Below are 22,166 nucleotides of genomic sequence, written 5' to 3'. Positions count from 1 at the left end.
TTCCAAGAAAGTTTATATTCTGAATTCCCAAAATATTGCCCAAACTTGCTTTGTAAAGATTCAACCAAATAAGTAAAAATTACACTGAGAAGATATTGTTTTAATTACTATTAAAGCACTCAGGCATTCTACAAGATACTTGTTATTCTTGATTAAACTGCACAATCAAGAGACTGACAGCAGCAGATTTAGGCACTTTCGCATTCTAAATCACAAAGGGTTTGGACACAAATTCCATTTGTCTTTCAGTCATTTTGAAAAGGATGTAAATTTTCATTGATAAAATTACAGAAAATTCCAAGATCTCTTGAAATAATTAAAGAAAAATACAATTAGATATTAAGAGAGTCTTTAGAATCATTATCCAATAAGTCATGACACCCTGTTTAACAACATAGTTACTCAACTTTTTCTTTGTTTTAGCATCTCCATGTACATCTCAAGTGACTTCTGAATAGAATCTTTGCCAATAAAATTGACAAAACTTTGTATATCTGATTCCCTTTGAGTCAAAAGTCGATCAAGTGTTGGCTTCCGCATCATGGCCTTGGTAATTTGCCGAGCGTGATCTGCAAGGTAAACGGTTTAAAAAGGTAACAGATCTGTAAAGGAAATGAAAGAAAAAACCTGACCTCAAATAATTAGTTAATTTAAAGAATCTTACATTAAGAAAGAGGAATTAAAAAGTATATTCAAGCTAAGTAAAGTTATGTCATATATTAAGTCTGGTCAATCAAGCTGTGTATATTCACTGAATTTACCTCGTTTTGAGGCCATGGGAGATGAAAAGACCCTGCTACTTTGCAACTGCTAAACGCCTGGTCACAAAATGATATATGGAAGTAAGTTAAGACTGCAACAGTGTACAGGCCCTGCTAGAAAAAGCATGCCGAGATATGATGGCAATGCAGAATGCAAATGAAATTTTAAAAAAACCTTAATCTGCCATGCTATTGGATTGCCGACCTCAGTCACATATTAGGAATAGACCATAGTGGAAGTTACAGCCCCCTTTGTACAAACAAAATTATGTGGAGAATTAGCTCAGAGCTGTGGCTAACACGTAATGCTAAGTTCAGAGAGTGGGGAAGCAGGCTGCAACATTTCTATTCATCTTGCAAATTTCTACAAATGTACAGTGGAGAACATTCTGACTGGTTGCATCACAGCTGGTATGGAGGCTCCAATGTGCAGGATCAAAAATGGCTGCAGAGGATTGTAGACTCAGCTAGCTCAATCACAGGCACTACCCTCCCCGCCATCGAGGAAATCTTCAAGAGGCAGTGCCTCAAGAAGGCGGCATCCACCATTAAAGACTCTCACAACCTGGGACGTGCCCTCTTCACATTACTACCATCGGAGAGGAGGTACAGGAGCCTGAAGACCCACACTCAACATTTCAGGAACATCTCTTTCCCTTCTGCCATCAGATTTCTGAACGGTCCATGAACACTACCTCATTATTCCTCTTTTGCACTATTTATTTATTTTTGTAACTTATAGAAATTTTTATGCCTTTATGGCTTGCAGTGTACTGCTGCCACAAAACAAGTTTCATGACGTATGTCAGTGATAATAAACCTGATTCTGATTCTGAAAAAAAAGCATGTGACATGGAAAAAAGAGATGTATTACTTAACTAGAACTATGTAGTTAAACAAGTACTTCACACATCAAGGACAGAAAGGTTATTTAGGGTAGGCAGTAATGTGGAGTTGAGGTTACGTTCAGATCAGTAACAATCCTTTCGAATAGTGCAGCAAGCTTGAGGGCTAAGTGCCTACTTCTGCACCTAATTCATGGCACTTTCCATATTCTGGTCATAAATAGGAAACCTAAATGTCACTAATCAACTATTTCCAAAGAACTAGTTATGTAGAGATAAACACACACAAAAGACCATTTTAAATTTAGTATCTGTAACTTGACAACATAGTAAATAGTTATGAAAAGCACGGCAGAGGGCTATTGATGCAAAAAAGTCTACAGTGTGCATTTTGGGAGGCCAAATATGGAAGTTCAGTACAAAATAAATGGCATGATTTTGAAAGTGTTGGCAGAGCAAGCTTGGTGTCTTTGTGGTTTTATTAAAGTGGTTAATGAAGCACACAGGTTACCCGGGTTTTATAGATGTGCAGAATGTAAAACCATGAAATCAGACTAGAATTTTATAAATTGCTGCTTAGACTTTAGCTGGAGTACTGTGGACAATTCTAGGTGCACATTTCAGGAAAGATGTTAAGGGCTTAGAACAGGGGAGGTTTACCAGAAGTTATCAAGGATGAGGGGCTTTAGTGACGGGAAAATAAGGATTGCCATCCTTGGAACAAAGATGTGGGAGAGAGTAAAATAGACATATTCATGATTACAGCTTCAAAGGGAGATGAGAGATGGAGAGAAACTATTCCCCCTAGTGAGATAATCATAAATTATACATTTAAAATCACTGGCAAAAGAAAAAATTGCATTTAATGTGGTAGTTGTCTGTATCTTAAATACTTTTTCTGAAAAGCTGATTTCATTAAAAAAAATAAAAGTAACTCAGGGAGGTTATAATTTTGACATACAAAATATGTTTTGCATGCAAAGAACATAGAGGCTGAATTATAAGGCACTAATGGAACCACAGGTGTTTTAAAGGCTTTCTCAATGTGAAATGCTCACATGAAATTCAGAGCTAAAATGACAACGTTTTGTTTGTTTTTCCAACGTATGCAGTTACAAGTTAATTTCTAACTACAATTGAGCACATTTTCAGCACACTTTTTTATGCAAATATTTTTCTTTAATTTTATGCAGGAATGATAAAATAAGATCTTCCTGAAAAAGATTCATCAGAACTATTTTACATTTTACCATTTTTAAATTCAGAATAGTTTTACCTGGAATAGTCAACCATTCTGACATGATGCTCAAAGCAGTTGACATAATTTTATCTTGTGGCACGAGGTGATCAACAAGTCCAATTTTCAAAGCCTCTGGAGCACTGTACAATAGACCAAGTTGAAGAGAATGTTCTGTAGCTCTCTTTCCAATGGTACTTGTCATGGTGTCCTTGAACCTTTGATGATGACATGGAGAAAAAGCTACATTTTGAATCAAAATCCATTCACTATTTAATAAAGGGCTCAAAAAAATAAGCTGCTGGAGGAACTCAGCCGGTCAGGCAGCATCTGTGGAGGCAAAGGGATTGACATTTCAGGTCAGCAGCCTGCATCAGGCCTGAGAGCACAGAGGGGACAAAGCCAGTATAAAGAGGTAAGGGGGGCGGGGGGGTGTGAGGCAGTGGGTGGCAGGCGATAGGTGGAACCAGATGAGCAGGGAGATAATGGGCAGATGGCGCCAGGCAGGGAAGGGGAGAGGGGTGGAGTTAGATACAGAGGCTGGAAGGTGATAAGTAGAGACACAAGAGGCTGCAGATACTGTAATCTGATGTCAGGAAGGTGATAAGTGCAACTAGATAAGGAGGGGGTGGGCAGATGGAACTAGTTAATAGCTCTAAGAATTAGCACTACCTCACTTAAGAAGTACCTGCGTTGATTCAAAATGGTGTTTTAGGACCCCCTTTTCAAGGGGAATTAGGGATAAGCATTAAATTATGGCCTTTCATGCAATGTGCCCATCCCAATTAAAAACAATGCAAGTATAAGACACTGAGAAAACTAAAGCATAACAGTTTCATCATAATTTATCCAGATGTCTATACACATGGATGATTTTTGTCCCAGAAATAAACTCTATTCATTATTATTACAGAAAAACAAAAACTAGTATCTATTTTAGAGTGGGGGCTGGGAGCCCCATTCAGGTAGCTTCCCTCACCTCTTCTTCAGACGCCACCAACAACCGCCATTCATTGATCACAGTACCACAACTCCCTGATTGCCCCTCTATACCTGACTCCTCGGTCGAGTCACTGACCACCCCCAACTTTCAAATTCTCCTTTGACTCCCTTATCATTTCCCCAGCGGACCCTCAGTTCACCACCCAATGAACCCAATCCCAGAATGAGATTCCCCTCCTGCCAATGACCAATGCCGTTGCCTGACCCCATAATGAAGCTCCAGTTGGACCACAGATCCACTTAACCTGAACAGTCCCCCTGGATCTGACCTGCCCAAGATTTACATGCTCTGCAATTTCAGAGTACATGAAGGAAAGTATACCAGGGCCTATCAACATTGTCCAATGAATTATGTTTGGGTGCTATTAAATGTTGCTGCAATGACACATTAGAATGGTTCCCCTAATACAAATGAATTTCCATGGCAAATCTATGCCTTCAGATCAGCCCTGATGCAACTCATACCTGATCAATGTTCAGATACAGCACTGCAAGCAAGAATTACATTTGCTATACAAAGCCCTGTCCCAGAAGAAAACAGCAGCCTGGAATGAAAGCCACAGCAGTAAAAAAAAATTTGACGAGAATGCACCATATTCAGAAGCAGATAACTTTTGGGGGAAATAAAAATCAGCTCAAAATATCACTGCAATTGCTGATTTTCTGCTTTGGGATTTAAAATATACATGCTCTGCAGATGCTTTACTATTCCTTAAACATAATGAAGAGTGTGGAACAAAAGGAAACAAACATCTATAAAGAAGGAGGCAAGAAAGAGTTATAGATCTAAGATTACACAGGAAATTTCAAACATGAAAAAGGATGGCGGAAGAGATTTCAAATTAACGGGAAAGAGAGGCTGCAGATGCTGGAAATCTGGAGCAACAGACACTAAATGCTGGAGGAACTCAGCAGGTCAGGCAGCATCTATGGAGGAAACTGAACAGTCAACCTTTCAGGCCAAGACCCTTCATCAGGACTGGAAAGAAAGAGGACAGAAGCCAGAATAAAAAGGTGATGGGAGAGGGGGAGGAACACGAACTGGCAGATGATAGGCGAATCCAGGTGAGAGAGAGGGGACAGGATAGTGGGAATGATGCAAGAAGCTGGGAGGTGATAGGTGGAAAAGGCAAAGGGCCGAACAAGATGGGAAGGGAAATTGAAGAGTCAGAAAGTCATGGCAGTAAGGGAAAGAATCATACATATAAATAGTAGAAGACAAGTAGAATCCAAGAATGAAAGAGATGCAGAGCTAAAGTATTGAGAATGAGAAAGTTTATTTTTACATGAATCATAACTAATCAAATAATAAGGTATCTTTATTAGGCAGACGTACATCGAAACACACAGTGAAATGCATCTTTGAGTAGAGTGTTCTGGGGGCAGCCCGCAAGTGTTGCCATGCTTCCAGCACCAACATAGCATGCCCACAGCTCCTAACCCATTGTCTTTGGAATGTGGGAGGAAACCGGAGCACCCAGAGGAAACCCACGCATTCATGGGGAGAACATTCAAATTCCTTATAGACAGCGGCCGCAATTGAACCTGGGTCGCTGGCGCTGTAATAGTATCACGCTAACTGCTGCACTAATGTGCCTGCTGGTAACAATACGTAACAATTATACATTTAATTGAACAATGTTTGATGACGTACCAGAATGGTGCAAAAATTCCAAGCTTTGTTTCATTAAGGCCAATCCCATACTTTGGATTATCTGCCATAATTCGGTAGTCACAAGCCATTGCCATGAGGCATCCTCCAGCAGGGCTGGCTCCCTAGAATAATTATGGAAATTCCAATTTCAAAACATGGACCAACTGCATTAACTGAGTTACTTGAACAGCAACATAGCTAAACAAGTTTTCAATTGTTACTTTTAAGAATAAAAGTCCAATATACAACGCAGCTTGGAACGGAGAGACGGAATGCCATGACTCAGTTGATAGTAATCTTGATTTTGAGTCAGGGTTCATGTAAGTGCCACTTAGAGACTTGAGTGCAAAAATCCAGGATGTCACTTCAGTACATTTCTGAGGAAGTGCTGCAAAGTCTGAAAGTGCAGAACCCAAACTGGGAGTCAATAAAAAACATAATGGGTTGAACACATTGGCCTCCCATGTGTCAATAATGGCTGCAGCGCATTCTCTGTGTCCTAATTGGCAAAACTTCACTGATGTGCCAAACTTCCAATGCAATTTGGCAGTCCCTCTCTCTACATTTAATCCCATGCCTGGTTGGTCTCATCAGTATGTGGGGAGAGTCATATACTCAGTCATTCCATGTGCTGATGATGCTAGTTTTAAAGACATACCCCCAAAGGCTTGTTTGTCAGCTTGCGAGGCAATATCTGACACCACAAATTCCTTAATATTAAGGAATGTGGAAATAAAATGAAAATGTTTTTGTAGCCCAGTTTTGAGTGAATAGGAAAGCAGACCTATTGATTTCTTTTGTATCCACCATTATCCTGTAAATAAGTGACAGGTTCCTCAGGTTCCTGTGCTACCTCAGATAGCCTTGTTTGCAGCTTATCCCAATGGTCAGCCCAGTTTCACCTTATCAAAGACATTGGCCTCCCCCATCCTCCCTGAAGCTTCATGAGCTTCTTTTGTCTCCTTTTCAGTTCTGACGAAGAGTCTCCGTCTGGAAATATTGACACTGTTTCTCTTCCCACAGATGCAGCCTGACCTGCTGAGTAGTCCTTGCATTTTCTGTTTTCGTTTTACCTCTCCACACTTTGTAGTCCTTTGCAAAAGTACCCAGAATGTATACATTATACACTTATCCATTCAAACAAGGTTCAAAATCTGCTTAACCTTTCAAGTAAATGATGAATGTGAGATTCCTAAATGAATATGGATCTGTAGGATTTCATATTCTAATTTAATTGTTCTTTCCATGAAAAATGTCAGGATAAATAACAATCCAAACAAATGATTTGCAAATTGTAAAGACTATTGGATCACTTACATTGATTGCAGCTATGGTCACCAGGTTAGATCCGTACAACTTCAACCACATTTCCTGAACAGCTCTCCAGAACTCCCCTGTATGCTCTGGTGACTTCCCATACATCTCATTGATATCCAAGCCAGCAGAAAAGACGTTGGGAATAGACTAAAATTAAAGCATAATTATATTTCATCCTTCCAAAATGTAGAACAATTCAAACACTTAGAAAGCTTATTAAGATCAACTTGTACTTTAGACTGATTTTATTTTAAGGTGAAACTTCTTATCTTACACTGTAGCGACTCACCGCACCGGCATCGAACCGGCTCCCGACATCGCGAACGTCATCGGAGGCCCCAATCCAAGATGGCGCGGGGCCCTCCTTCTTCCCCATCGTCGGGCTAGGAAAGCCCGCGCGCGGGAAGATCAGGTGACCTGCGTGTGACATCAGCGCGGGAACTGTAGCGCTGAAAGTTTTGGGATATTAAAGGCGCACCGCGCCCCTGTCGTTCATTCGACTTCTGATTTCGAACCAGCGACTCGGTGTCTTCATTTTGTAGTATGTAGCTAGCCGCTACAACACATTGTTTCTTGGTGACATGCCGTTAATTCAAAAACCAATGTTCATTCGGACAGTATTTAGTAGTGATCTCATTACTGTGTGAACATATTTCTATTATACCAGAAACAGCCATTTTATTGTGTCAGCTGTGTATAGATAAAACACTGCATAAATAATTTCACTTTCCTTTGATTAACAATATTTCACATACATATTTTTGATGAGGTGAAAATTAGCCTTCAGAAAATGCGAAACTCCAACTTTAGTTTGGGCTGCACTGATTCAAATTTGTGTTCTAATAATCAAACCCCTTTATTCCAAGCCAAAATTATCACAGAACCCAACAGGGTTTATTTCAGTTAACTCTGAATTTGATTCTATTTGCAATTATCACTGTGGAAACACTTAAAATATTTTATTTTAATATCTATACTTGATCTATCTTGTAAATTTAACAAAGCTATTGTAAAGTCAATTTCAAGGTAAAATGAAGAAATGCATAAGTCAATAATTTAAAATGAATTATATTTAAACCCCTGAGAAACAATGAAATTTTCTTAAACTTCAGATTTCACAATCCAACTTAGGATGAATTGTGTTCTTAAATAACAAAACGTTTTAAATTCAAAACAATATTTTTTAAACAATAATTGTACTCTACTCTTCCTAATATCCCCCAGGAAAATGGTAATCTGCAGGCAATTCACAAGATAAAAAAAAACTTCTAATATAAACTGCCAAATGAACAAGTAACATAATCAGATGAAATTTGTTGCTGGTTTTCACTGTTTTTTTTCTCTTCTTGGATAACATGCAATTCTATAATTCTAATTTTTCAAAATGATGTTTGTTGTTGGTGCTCAGAGGGACACAGGTGTCCTTGCACATGAGTAACCAAAAATCTAATATGTAGTTTCAGCAAGCAATCTTTGTAATTCACAAGACAAGAGGGTTATAGAGGCTAGTTGGCTAAGTATATTCAAGACGGAGATCAATAGTTTTTAGATATTAAAGAAATCAAGGGATATGTGATGAGTGCAGGAAAGTGGCCAAGGTAAAAGATCAGCAGTAATATCACTGAATGGGGAAGCAGCAACTATGGGTCAAGTGGCCTACTCCTGCTTGTGTCTGTTACATTCTTATGTAGTACTTAGCTTGTTCAAGAGTCCATTCTTTGTGATCCTACACAGTAAGTATTGATGGTGCTTTAGATTCACTTGCTTTTATTCAAATAAGCACTTTCAACCTAATTACTAGGTAGGAGTCTGGAGTGGATGATTGTTCGCAGACCTGTTAAGGCTAACTCAATTGAGATAAGGTACATACTTCCGGAAACAAATTTGGGAATTGCTCTGAAGTACATGGTTACACAACCATTTCATTACACATTTGAGGAGCAAGTTAGAAATTGGAAATATCTGGATCCACTTTGTGAATGAATAACTAGAACCTATGTGGCCCTTTGCTTTGTAACAGGTAGTGATCCCAAATTTGTATTCAGGAGCATATGTCGATCCAAGAAGAGATTGAGGTTTACTTTGTACAGTTTGAGTGGCATCATTTTGTATTTCCAAGGCCCCATCAGTGATCCTCAATGGCAAAGCCCTGCACTACGGCAGAGCCTTCCATGCAGCAAAGTTGCCCTGTTTCAAGCCCCATCCATGAAACACTTAGGAAAACTTGGACAGCCAACAAAGCCATGCCTCTTGGCTTAGCCAACTGTCAAAACAAAATTAATGTTTTTGATTTTTGTAAACATTCCAGAACTATTAAGAATGTCAAACAATTCAATACATTTAAGAATTATTACAAGTTATTACAATTATTCAAACTGCATTAAAATTGAAAATATATTAAATTGAAAACCTTTCAATAAACTCAAAGAAATCTAGAAGTAACGACACCTAATCCATGATATTCATTCTCCTCCATTGAAATCAATGGAGAAGAACTGCATGTACCTGTTTGCATGTGGTACAGGTTGTGCAAGTTAATTCCCTAGGATTAAGCACTGGGAACTTTCCATGATTTTGTGGTTCCCAGACAAAACAATGGCAAAGTATAGTCAGCTGAACTATAGGAACAGCTTTCAGTAAAGTCCTAACTTGCTGGCACATAAGTAGGGAAACATCCGATTTTCCTGCAAAATCTAGCCCACTATTCTTTAATTGAGAAGCTGTTTCCAATGAAAAGGGTTAGTAGCAAGAGGGCATAGATCTAATGTAACTTCCAGAAGAACTAGTGGTGATATGAGAAAACAGTTCTTTTACCATGTGTTGGCATGATGTGGAATGCACAACCCAAAATGGTGCTGAAAACAGATTCAATTCGAACATTTAACAGAGAATTAGATATATTTTTCATTGGGAACAAATGAACATCTACGGAAAAAGTGCATTGGGAGTGCAAATAATTTAGTCATTCTACCAATGAGCCAGCATAGTTCTGATGAGATAAATGCTGTATCATTCTATGATATAATTAACCAGAATCATTGATCATACATACAGAAGTGAGGATTACTCCACGACATTCTCGGTCCATCTCAAGTTTTTCCATGCTAATTGCGAACTCTGTGAGAAATTCCAGGCTTAGACTATTAACAGGAGGCTTCTTCATCTTAATCACAGCAACTCCTGAAAGGAAGTTATAGGTTTTAAAGTTTTTTTTGTCATCCTTTTATGCAATGAAAAGTGAGCCTGTAAATGTCAAAAGTTGATGGCAAACAGGAAAAATTGTGAATTTTAGCCAGAGGGTATGGAGGCTTTGCACATCTAATTAATATTTGTAAAGTTACACTGATAACTGTCCCACTACTGCTCTAATAAGTTCTCTGCCTACAATGGAACTGCACTGTCTTAAAGTGGTTGAAACCTGACCCCTACTGAATACTCAGCTCAGTTGGTAATCTCTGGCTCCTGAGACACAAGATTCAATCCCCACCCCTGACTGTTAGTACATAATCTCAGTCAACAATATTTAGGATGTGAGAAATAAAGGGCAACTAGTTGGTTTGACCATACTTCATTTTGTTTTAAAACATTCACTCACATATTTTACGAAACCATTATAGATAGTATGGAAACACACATATTTTATGTGCATCAAGTAACAACCATTAAGAACACAAAATAAGTCATTATACACTTTGTTGCATTCTCACTTGCTGTTTTTTCCATAGATTATGAAGCTACAGTGCAGCTCGCATAATCAGTGCCTATACAAGGAAGACATCAGTGAACAGGTTGTTTGCACTAGAAGTAAAAAAAGCTGGCTTGCCCCTTAGTTCTGAGAATACTTAATGTCTTTGAGATGCTTTCATTGAATCACAGAGTTTGCATTATGAAAGGTCGCCATTTGGCCTGTCAAGTCAGTACTTGAAAAAGTAGTTGGTTTTATGCATTTTTGTAAATGACTTGGAAGAGGGTGTGGAAGGGTGGGTTAGTAAGTTTGCTGATGATACAAAGGTTGGTGGTGTTGGGAATAGTGTAGAAGGTTGCTGTCTATTACAACAGGACATTGATAGGATGCAGAGCTGGGCTGAGAAGTAGCAGATGGAGTTCAACCCGGATAAGTGTGAAGTGATACATTTCAGGAGACCGAATTTGAAGGCAGAATACAAGGTTAATGGCAGGACTCTTAGCAGTGTGGAGGAACAGAGGGATCTTGGGGTCTACATCCACAGATCCCGCAAGGTTGCCACACAGGTCGACAGGGTTGTAAGAAGGCATATGGTGTGTTGGCCTTCATTAGTCGGGGTATTGAGTTCAAGAGCCACGGGGTAATGTTGCAGCTCTACAGAACTCTGGTTAGACACACTTGGAGTGTTGTGTTCAGTTCTGGTTGCCTCATTATAGGAAGGATGTGGAAGCTTTAGAGAGGGTGCAGAAGAGATTTACCAGGATGCTGCCTGGATTGGAGAGCATGAGGATAGGTTGAGTGAGTTAGGGTTTTTCTCTTTGGAGAGAAGGAGAATGAGAGGTGACTTGACAGAGGTGTACAAGATGATAAGAGGCATAGATCGAGTGAATAGTCAGAGACTTTTTCCCAGGGTGACAATGGCTAACACGAGGGAACATAATTTTAAAGTGATTGGAGGAAGATATATGGGGATGTCAGGGGTAAGTTTTTTTTTACACAGAGAATGATGGGTGCATGGAACGCACTGCCAGCAGAGGTTGTGGGGGCAGATACATTAGGGACATTTAAGAGACTCTTAGATAGACACATGAATGATAGAGAAATGAGGAGCTATGTGGGAGGGAAGGGTTATATAGATCTTAGAGCAGGACAAAATGTCGGCACAACATTGTGGGCCAATGGGCCTGTACTGTGCTGTAATGTTCCATGTTCTTCTATGTTCTAAACCTCCACTCTGAATTCTCTGGTATTTTCCCAATTCCAGTACTCCACTACTCACAACATTTTTGTTGTGAATGCAATATTCAAGCACAAAGTTTTAATGCATCTTTTTGCAGTTAGTAATGAAGAGTTGGGGGCGGAAGGAACAGACACAGAATATACAATACTGGTTCTTCTAAGATTATGTTATCAATTGTGCTTCAATAAATCTTCTAAACCTTTCTTTAAAATGGGCAGATAGGGAGATATGCATAAAATGTGTATAAGTGAGGGAAAATTCCCTCCTGGCCAATGTGTTAAGAGTTTGACTCCATATGCTTTGTCATTCTTTCTCTCTCGGTTGTCAACTGAAGTCACAATTTCCAGGCTTTCTTCAAATTTTCTATCCTGTCAATGGTTGCAGAAGACCAATCGAAAGTTTAGGGCTGTTTCAATAACAGGATATCGGAGGCGTAGAGCAAAAGTTACAGGTAATGATGGGGAAAGCGAGAATGGTGGGACTAATGCTTTGTGTTGAAATTTGCAAAGAATAGCACAAATTCAATTAACAATAATGATATCGTTATATCAGGTGAGCGTCAGCTAAATAATGGAAGGCCCTGGACTAATAATCCCATTTTTGTGCCAGATTTTGCATTCAACACTGGCAAATTTTTCATGTGAAGATAAACTCTAGGAAAATCAGTAGGCACAAAGGAGTATAGTTCTCACAAATGTCTGCTCAATTGAAGTCTCAACTTTGCCTTCAGATCCTCTCCCACGTGGCTATTTGTGCTTGTGAGAGCCTGCTACCCCAATATCGATCAAAGGAGATGCATAATACAGCAAATCTCGGACAATCCACTATAGAATATTTGGAATTCCCGATGGTTTGGCATCTGGCTCACCAGCTACTGAATCCTGTGCTCCCTTTCCCTCTCCAGGGCCCGGTTCCTGCACTTTCTTCCACTCACTGGGGCCCCAGTTCCCACTCTCCCTTCCACTTACCGGGGCCTCTATTCCTGTGCTTCCTTCCACTCATCAGAGTCGCATTTCCCGCATTGCCTTCCATTCACTGGGGCCCCAGTTCCTGGACTCTCACTCACCAAGGCCCCAGTGTCTGCACTTCTTTCCACTTACCGAGGCTCCAGTTCTTACACTCCTTTTCACTCACTGGGGGCTCTGGCCCAATGCTCCCTTTCACTCACCAGGGCCTCAATTTCTATGCTCCATTTCACTCACCAGAGCCCTGGTTCCTGCACTCCCTTGAAACTTACCTGGTTCTGTTTCCCACACCCCCTTGAAATTTACTGGGTTCATTGGAAAATTTATAATTCTACTCTGTAAAATCTTAAAACAAAATGGATTAAAATGTGTTAGCACACTAATAATGTGGAAAATCTGCTAGACTGGCGCCACCAAAGTCCCAAGTGTGCCAAGGAATATTAGAGTTTGACCACAGATGCTATACTGTCACACACAGTCTTCATTCAAGTTCTCTAGGTTGAAGACTATTGTAACCCCACACACAAAAGCCAATTCCTTAATCAATTCCCTAATGAATTATTCCTCAACCCACTGATACATACCATTTATGGGCAAAGGAAGGTATGGTTATGGACAGCACTTTCTGCAAATGAAACCAATTCACTGAGTCTGTCTCAGTCCAAATCTGGCCATCCAGTTGTAACAAAAAAACAAAGCTAGAAGTTAGATTAACAGGTTGGTAGTTTGCTGCTTTTTCTCTTTTTCCTTTCTTAAAGTGGGGTCACATTTGCCACCCTCCAATTCACAGCAATAATTCCAGAATCTATAGAATCTTGGAAGATGACCCCCAGAGCATTCACTATCTCTAAGGTCATTCCTTCAAAACTCTGGATTGTAGATCATCATATCTTTGGGATTTTTAAGCTTTCAAGCTTATCCTCTTCTCTAGTACCATTTTTTGATGAATCATTAAATCCTTTGGTTTATCATTCTCACTCAACCCTCAGTTCTCTAATTTATCCAGCAGGTTTTCCACATCTTCTTCCATGAAAACAGACGCAAAGCAATTGCTTAATTCCTCTGCCATTTTCTTGTTTACAATTATAAATTCTCCTGTCTGTCTGCAGGGGGCCCACATTTGCCCTCATTATATCTGCAAATGTTTACAGGGGCAGATTTTTCTGAAATTACCTGTGTTGTTGTCCAGTTCCACATTCATGTTCTTATTTGTGAATGATCTCCTCTGGCTTGATGACTTGCAAGGTAATTGGCACAAAATCCTTCTGGACTTGTATTGTAAATTTTTAATCCCATAAAGTGATGTATGCCCTAAAACACACAAAAACATTACAGCTATTAAATGGATGGGGAATGTGAACATCTAATCCTAACCGTATCTCTTCTATTGAAAATTGATTTGGTAGTACATTAATAATCTTACAATTCCTACAAAATTGAACTCATGAGAACATAAGAAATATGAGCAGGACTAGGTCACATGGCCCCTCAACAAGATCAGGGCTGATCTGATCTTGCACTCAATGCCACCTTCCTGCCCCTTCACCTTTATGCATGATTCCTCAATAGTTCAAAAGTTCATCTCACCCTTGAATATATTCAGTGATTCCATTTCAGCAGCTTTCTGTGGTACAGAATTCTAAAGATTCTCGACTCTCAGAGATCTAAGTCTTCATCTCCCTCTTAAATAGCTGATCCCTTTAATCTGAAACTATGTCCCGATTCTAGTTTTCCCCATGAGGAGAAATATCCTCTCAGAATCTAATGTTTTCTGTATCAAACTGTCAGTATCTAAACTCCACTAAATATAGACCTAACCTATTCAACCTTTCCTCATCCAACAACCCATCCATCCCAGGAATCAACCTATTGAACTTCTCTAAATTGCCTCCAATATATATTTTAGTATAGTTAAATATGGAGACCAATGGTGAATCACCAAAGCCCAGCGCAGCTGTGGCAAGACTTCTCTGCACATGTACTCCATTCCCCTTGCAATAAAGAGCAATGGTTCATTACTTTCCTTATAACTTGCTGCACCTGCATGCTGACTTTCAGCCTTTCATGTGTGATCAGAATCAGATTTATTATCACTGACATATGACATGAAATTTGTTGTTCTGCAGCAGCAATACAGTGCAAAGTCATAAAAATCCATAAATTACAGAAATAAATAAAGTGCAAAAAAAAAGGAATAACGAGGTAGTGTTCATGGACCTTTCAGAAATCTGATGGCAGAGGGGAAGAAGTTGTTCCTAAATCATTGAGTGTGGGTCTTCAGGCTCCTGTACCTCCTCCCTGATGGTAGGAACGAGAAGAGGGCATATCCCGGATGGTGAGGGTCCTTAATGATGGATGCCACCTTCTAGCGTCATCTCCTTTTGAAGATGTCCTCGATGGTGGGGAGGGTTGTGTCTGTGATGGAGTTGGCTGAGTCTATAACCCTCTGCAGCATCTTGCACTGGAGGCTCCATACCCGGCTGTGATGCAACCAGTCAGAAAGGTCTCCACCATACATCTACAGAAATTTGTGGGAGTCTTTGCTGAGATACCAAATCTCCTCAAACTCCTAACGAAGTATAGCCACTGGTGTGCTTTCTTCAAGATTGCATCTGAGATGTTGACACCCACGAACTTGAAGCTGCTCACTCTTTCCACCGCTGACCACTCAACAAGGACTGATGTGTGTTCTCCCAACTTTCCCTTTCTTACGTAAACAATCAGTTCCTCGATCTTGCTGACACCGAGTGTGAGGTTGTTGCCGATACAAAGATCTCTCAATGCAGCAGCATTCAGTGGTTCCTCCATTTAAACAGTATTCCGCTTTTCTATTTTGCATTGCAAAATGGATAACATCACGTCCTCACATTATACTCCATCAGCCATATTTTTGATCACTCAATTAATCTATCTAAATCCCTTTGCATCCTTGTTGTGTCATCCTCCTCACAACCTGCTTTCCCAATGATCATTGTCTCAAGAGTAAATTGAGGCCCCACAAATCAAGACTCACCAGAATGAGGTGACCCAGTTATCCTACCTTTCTAAGCGTTGTTAGTTATCTAAGCTTCTATCCATTCTAATATATTATCCCCAATGCAATGAGCTCTTACCTTCTTGTGCTGTCTCACCAAATGCCCTTTGGAAATCCTGATCCTTGTTCCCCTTTCTGCGCACTGATAGTTATAGCCTCAAAGAATTGTAATAAATCTACAAGCACCATTTCCTTTTCACAAAGCCATGTTGATTCTGGTTATTTGCCTTATGATTTTCTAAATGTCATGCAACTACTTAAGTCTTAAGCTATTTCACTCCAGTAGCAACTCCAACACCAGCATTTAAATAAAAACTGAAAATAAACCCTTACATTGAAACAGGGAATTGTATCCAATTATGAAATAAATAGGAGCTCCTGATGACAAACATGAAAATAAATGCAGGAAGAACCTTACAATAGTATGTAATAATGGAGGGGATTATTAAAACAGTATAGACTGTTTGGAGGAAGTGCATTTTAACAGGAAAGAAGCAACATAGCAGCATGAATACAGAAAGCAGATAATGTTCAGCAAGTTCATAAAATACCGAAGCTCAGAAGAGAGGGAATGCAAGGGAGACTGCATCAAGGAATGGAAATAATTGCCTTATTAAAAACAAATGCAGGGATCTTATGTTGGACTTGACTTTTTTCCTGTTCTAACTGAGAAAACTAAGAAAAAAATCACTCTCAGGCCTAACTGTTTTTGAATTTTTTTTTCTCAACCATAAAACTCCTTGCCTGAAATAATTATCAACCATGCTGAATTTGTGGGCTGAATTGTTAATGATTCAGCCCACCGCTCCAACTCAGTACCCGCCCACCCCGCCACGTTCTCTCCATGTCAATATGAACTTTATGGATGCATGGTCATATTGTCCTGGGCCTCTCAGAGTCAGATGAAAAGGCACAATTAGACCCCATCCAACATACCACAGAAGCTTGCCCTTTGAACATCCTGACAGCTTTTGACAAGAGGCAAGGCTGGGAGCAGAGTCATGCTCCCTTGCCAGTCTGAGGGGTTTTGTAAGGATTTTAAATTACTCTGATATTCAAAAACTTATAAACTGTTTTAGTTAAGGAAAGAAAAATGTTACTTGTTTATAAATAAAAGTTATGAAAACACATTCTAGCACTAATAAATATTTAAAAGCACTAATAAATACTTTAAAATATTTAAAAGGACAAATAAGGATTCCCATCCTACGACAACACTAGTTAGCTTGAAGTAGCATGATGCAGGGGGATTCCTAACATTTCTGGTCTCCACTGCTGGATTCCATGTGAAATTCGGTGGTCAAGCATAGTGTGGCATGTACTTGCATGCAAGTGGCAGCTCCCTTCAGATTTAGCAGCTACAGTAGGCTAATGGACCATTATTTTCATTCATTTCGCTTTAAAAATATCAAAAATACAAGAAGCTCGTATAGCCTGCAGATATATAACAGGAGGGTTATGATGCCCAGCACAGAGTTCCCTCCGAGCAGGCAGATATATATCATGAAAGCTGTTATGTCTTGTCCACACTTGGCAGACAGGCTATGAAACATGCACTGCATGTGATATCATGGGACTACAATGTCAGAAAGCTACAGTCAGACTGTTTTTAGCCATTGTGGTGAATACAAGCAGTATGCTTACAATGTCCCTGCAGAATATTTCTGTGAGAAGATTTAATAGTCCTACATTCATTTTTTGGATGTGAATTACATTATCATTTTGTAAGAAACCAAGTTATGAAGATTCAGCTAGAAGTTTTAAACCAGCATTAACTGCTTAAGATGTGCCTTATCTGCAAAGCATCACTCATTCAGAATGAATTGAGCAACTTCAATTGTCACCTTAAAACCAGTCACTAGTTTTCAACCATGGTTACCTTGTAATGACTTTAGAGTGGTTATCCTGCATGATTTTAAAATTATTTTATGAAATACCATTCATACCAAATGTCTGTATTTGAATGGAGAACTTGCTAAGGAAATATCTTATTTAAAATATTATTTTAACTTTAGATGCAAACAACACAAAACTTCTACAACTAATAAAGCAAACACCAATTTTGTGCCACATTACAAAGAGGCAGTATTTATTGTCTCCTAGGTTGGTGCTAATGCTGCAAACTGAATGCAAAGCAATCTAAAGAATTCTCCAGTAATCAGCCTCACTATTGATGAATCCACAAAGGAGACAAATTACAAATATTATGTTTCACTGTTTCTGGATAAAAGAAAAATGTTGGATATAGTGGTGGTAAAAGAAACAATCATGGTGCTTATATAAAGACTGAACCCGACAGATCATTGGAAAGTACCAAGGGACTGTTGCATTAACATTTCTGTGTTACGATGTATGGAGCACTTGCAACACCATGAAAAGATGTAGGCTTTGCTACACTCTTGAAATCTCATCCCAAATTTCCAGAATTTTTCCTGTTCATTGCATCATCCATCATGAATCCTACAAGCAGATAATTGTAATACGAATTGTAACACAAAAAACTATCCAAGAACTTATCAATTTCAACCATTTTCAACTTGAATAGGTTTGTGAAAATTTTGGAGCCTATCATTGCCTTCCTTAAAGAAAACAGGAAACCATATCCGCAACATGAAGATGAGCAATGAATGTAGAACCTGTTATTTTTTTACTGATAGTAAACTCCATTTAACAGTCCAAGGCAAGGATAAGGTCATATTGTATCCCTACTCAGACAGTCATCAGCTTCCTTAACAGTTAAATTTTCTGCAGAGATGTAATCACATAAGACTTCAATCACTTTCTGCAACTCAAAGTAGGGTAAACACCCCACCAGAAATCCAAGTAAAAGATTACAAACTCGACAAATACAAAGGTAAATTGCAAGAACTGTTTGATGACTTCCAGGCCAGGTTTAAAGACTTGCTGATGTGCAGATTCTGCTTCCCCTTCACTGACTACGTCAATCTGGTACAGATTCTTCTGTACATGATTGATGTAGTCAGTGAAAGCTGTCTTATTCGCAAAATGATGGTTATGGAAACATTTACTGTAGAGGTGGAATTATTGGAACTCCAAGAGAAGCAAGCTCTGAAAGTGATGTGCAAGTCTGAGGCTATGATTGAATTCTGGAAGCAAGTACCAGGAACAAAGTATCCTCATTATAAGAACACCATTATATGACTCATGTCAACTATCAATACAACATATTGCTTTGAATCGTAGTATTCTGTGAAGTAGTTAATCAAATTAGAGCTTTGCCCAACATCTGGCCAAGCAACTCGGCCATTTGACAACTTACCATCTAGATTCCTAAACACTTACAACTATATTGGAAAATCACAAGGCCTCTAATTCCATCAGTAAATAGCCAGGATGCAGCAAGAATGTGTTTAGCATCTTGGCATAAATTTTATAAGTTGGAATGTCTGCAATAAAAATTCATATTGTGCATACCTTGCAGCTCTCAAACTTCTGAATATTATTGAGTTGCTCTGAAGGCCAGTAAGTTTAGCCATCCTGCTATAAACTAAATGGTTTAGTCTATATTAGATAGCTCAGGAACAAAATTTGGTAGTTTTGTGGAATACTAATCTAAATGAGGTGAATTGCTCAAATAAGATAGCACACAGAAGAGGGCACAAGTCTGAAAATTTACTGGGTGATCCACTTTTTATTGATGTATAGTGATTGACAATCACTATTATTGCTTTTACTGGTGATCCACGTACTGGTAGTAAAATGTGGATTAACTTGGCAGTGATAAGTGTACTTACATTATACTGGGTACGGTATTTGTGATTAGCAACGATGGCACTGTGCAACGCAGCACTGGTGCACGGAGTGCATGCAGAGAACAGGAAACTGGTGCTGGGCAGGATACTGACACTGGTGCACTGGGCAGTGCAGTGTAGTGTTGCAGTGATATTGGGTAGGACGATGATGCTACAGTGGAACTGGGCAATGGTACAGGCTGTGGTGGTGCTGGGCAAGGTAACAGCACTGTCGTGGTATCAGGGAGAGTACTGGCATTTCATTGCCACTGGTATTGATACCAGGCAGTCTACTGATGCTGGGCAGGCAGAGGGCATTAAAGGGACTGGCACTGGCCAGGCAACTGGTGCCGGGCAGGCTAAAAACGGGGCACTGGGACTGAGCTCGCAATACCTGAACTCCCCTCTAATCTTTGGTGCTGATCCAGTGAATTCCAGGCCCGCACCCCGTGGCTGCCACCCTGGACCCCGGCGTCACAGACCTGAGGAAAACCCTCGAACCGCCTTCAACAGCGACGCCATTCTCTGCCGGGAACGGAAACCGGAAACTCTGAGGCGGGAAGCAGCGCTGCCTCTCGGGCTACGACGGCACTGCAACCTGTGCTGTTGCAGCCTGCAAACCCACAGTAATCCTGCAAATCGAGGGGAAAGTGGTGCGGCTCTTTTGGAAAACCACACACTTTGGTCTTTATCTCCGGATGTAAAGTACGTCCGCCGATTGCTCCCGTCCAGTTTCAAGAATGTGCATAGCACCAAACGGATTTTAATTTAGGAAGATATGTTGCTCTTCGCTTTATTTGTATGATTGAGGAGACCATCGTTACTTTCTATTGAAGTATCAGCAAACTATGTAATCATATAAAGGGATAATTGCATGACAGATGTGGGAGTGCCGAACAATGCTCTGGATTTTAGAGCAGCCGTGGTAGAAAGTGAAAGGTATACATGCACTTTCCCCAATATAGCAACAAATTATTCAATGGAAATTTCAGCAGGATCACGATAATCATCTAATGATCCACAAATGGTGTGACCTGTGTGGAAATGATAGGAGCTACACGAAGCTGTCATCATAACTAAAAAAAATGTTTATATGAGTAAATAAATCAATATATTTTACAGAAAGAGGAACAATTCAGCAGGAGAGGGAGGGAGAATGGTGCGGTTATGACGTGGAAAGCGAATAATTGGGAAGGGCTATGAGGAAGTTTGTAAAGCGGATTTTAAAGGCAGATAAACCATTGCAGAGAGGAAAAATCATGTGGTCAATAAGAGCGGATTGGGAATTTAAAGAGGAAGTTCACAGTCAGAAGGGCGGGGCGTATGTAGGCTATATAGACCTATGTACAAACGGAAAGATCATAGTCGGGGTCAGTCTATGAAAGCATCCGAAGGCGAGGTTTTAATTTTAAAGTGGTCTTTCTGAATCACGGAAAGCCGGTGGTACTTGGAGAAACTGGGAGGACGATAAGAATTAAGGACAGTGAAAATTAATGTCTAGTGAAATCGAGTTTATTGTCATGTGCACAAGTCCGGTGAGGTACCGGTACAATGAAAAACTTGCTTGCAGCAGCCTCATATGCACGTAGGTTCAGACAACACCCAGACGTAAATTATACACGACAGTGAAAAGAAAACTGTGCAAAAACAGGACGTGGGTGCAAAAAAATGCACAAAGACAAATCCATAGTAGTGCAAGAGGTCCGTCGTGTTCCATTGCTGAGGTAGGATGAGGGTTGTGCAGGTCGGTCCGATTGTATCACAGGTGGAGCCTTAAATGAGCGACAGATGTAAAAGATGGAAATGGCAAATACGCTGAGTGAGATACTGAAAAGTGAATGAGGGTTCGCGGACCACAAAGTTATTGCAGATAATGTTACTGAAGTGCTAAAAGAATTTTAAGTAAAAGAGTAGATGTAAGAAGGAACCTGAGCTGAGCGTTGTGACCAATGCAACCTTTCCCTTTCCTTCATTCTGTGGCGAAAGGATGGTCACAGAAAGAGTTAGTAGATCGAATGGAGTTTATATGTGACAGGAAAAATCCTCCACAGTTATAATTGAATAAAACCACATTTTTGGAATAGTTTTAACTTGCCTCAAACTTTACACAGTTCATGAAGTTAAAAGTAATACGTACATTCGTCAACATTGCTTGAACACAAAATTTACTTGAGTGAATAACGTACGTATAAATTAAACCTGCCTTTATTATTTCAACAATTTCTTCATTATTCCTGGGTAAACTTTCAGAGTTAATGTCTGTAGACTATTTGACAATGGTGCCATCACAGAAGAAATGAAAAACTGAAAATGCTGGAAATACTCTGCAGGTAAAGGCCATTTGTGAAGAAAGAGAGAATGGTCAGTGACCTTTCATCAGAACCCAAACACTCAGATAAACCATGCCGCAATTTTTACATAGGCAATATCTGTGCTGTGGATGATTCAGAAAGAAAACTTGTTAATATATAATTTATGTTTTAATCACTTGTTTCTGTAGAAAAGCAGAATTAATAAAATCCATTTCATATATAATAACCTGGAAATTGTATAAATGATGAATTTTTGAATATATTGTTATGATAAAGCTTATGTTTACTTAGACTGTAAACACCAAAAATCGTTAATAATCCACTGAAGGATGAACATCTACTCATATATTCTTATCAAATAT

The 22,166-nt window shown here is 39.5% G+C and overlaps 1 protein-coding gene across 1 annotated transcript; it reads right to left on the bottom strand.

The window, feature by feature from the left end:
* Nucleotides 1–79: 79 nt before the first annotated feature.
* eci1 (enoyl-CoA delta isomerase 1) lies at nucleotides 80–20,052 on the bottom strand. The gene is made up of 7 exons (XM_052021971.1): nucleotides 19,975–20,052; nucleotides 13,880–14,017; nucleotides 9,869–9,996; nucleotides 6,817–6,963; nucleotides 5,500–5,621; nucleotides 2,883–3,061; nucleotides 80–569 (listed from the first exon to the last, which is right to left on the bottom strand). The coding sequence occupies exons 1-7, from the start codon at nucleotides 20,012–20,014 to the stop codon at nucleotides 403–405; spliced, it is 921 nt and encodes a 306-aa protein (XP_051877931.1). The 5' UTR covers nucleotides 20,015–20,052; the 3' UTR covers nucleotides 80–402.
* Between the last annotated feature and the right edge of the window lie 2,114 nt (nucleotides 20,053–22,166).

The sequence above is a fragment of the Pristis pectinata genome, chromosome 8 (assembly GCF_009764475.1).
Source record: "Pristis pectinata isolate sPriPec2 chromosome 8, sPriPec2.1.pri, whole genome shotgun sequence".
NCBI lineage: Eukaryota > Metazoa > Chordata > Chondrichthyes > Rhinopristiformes > Pristidae > Pristis > Pristis pectinata.
Note: the sequence above shows the minus strand (reverse complement) of the source record. Positions and strands in the feature narration are given on the sequence as shown.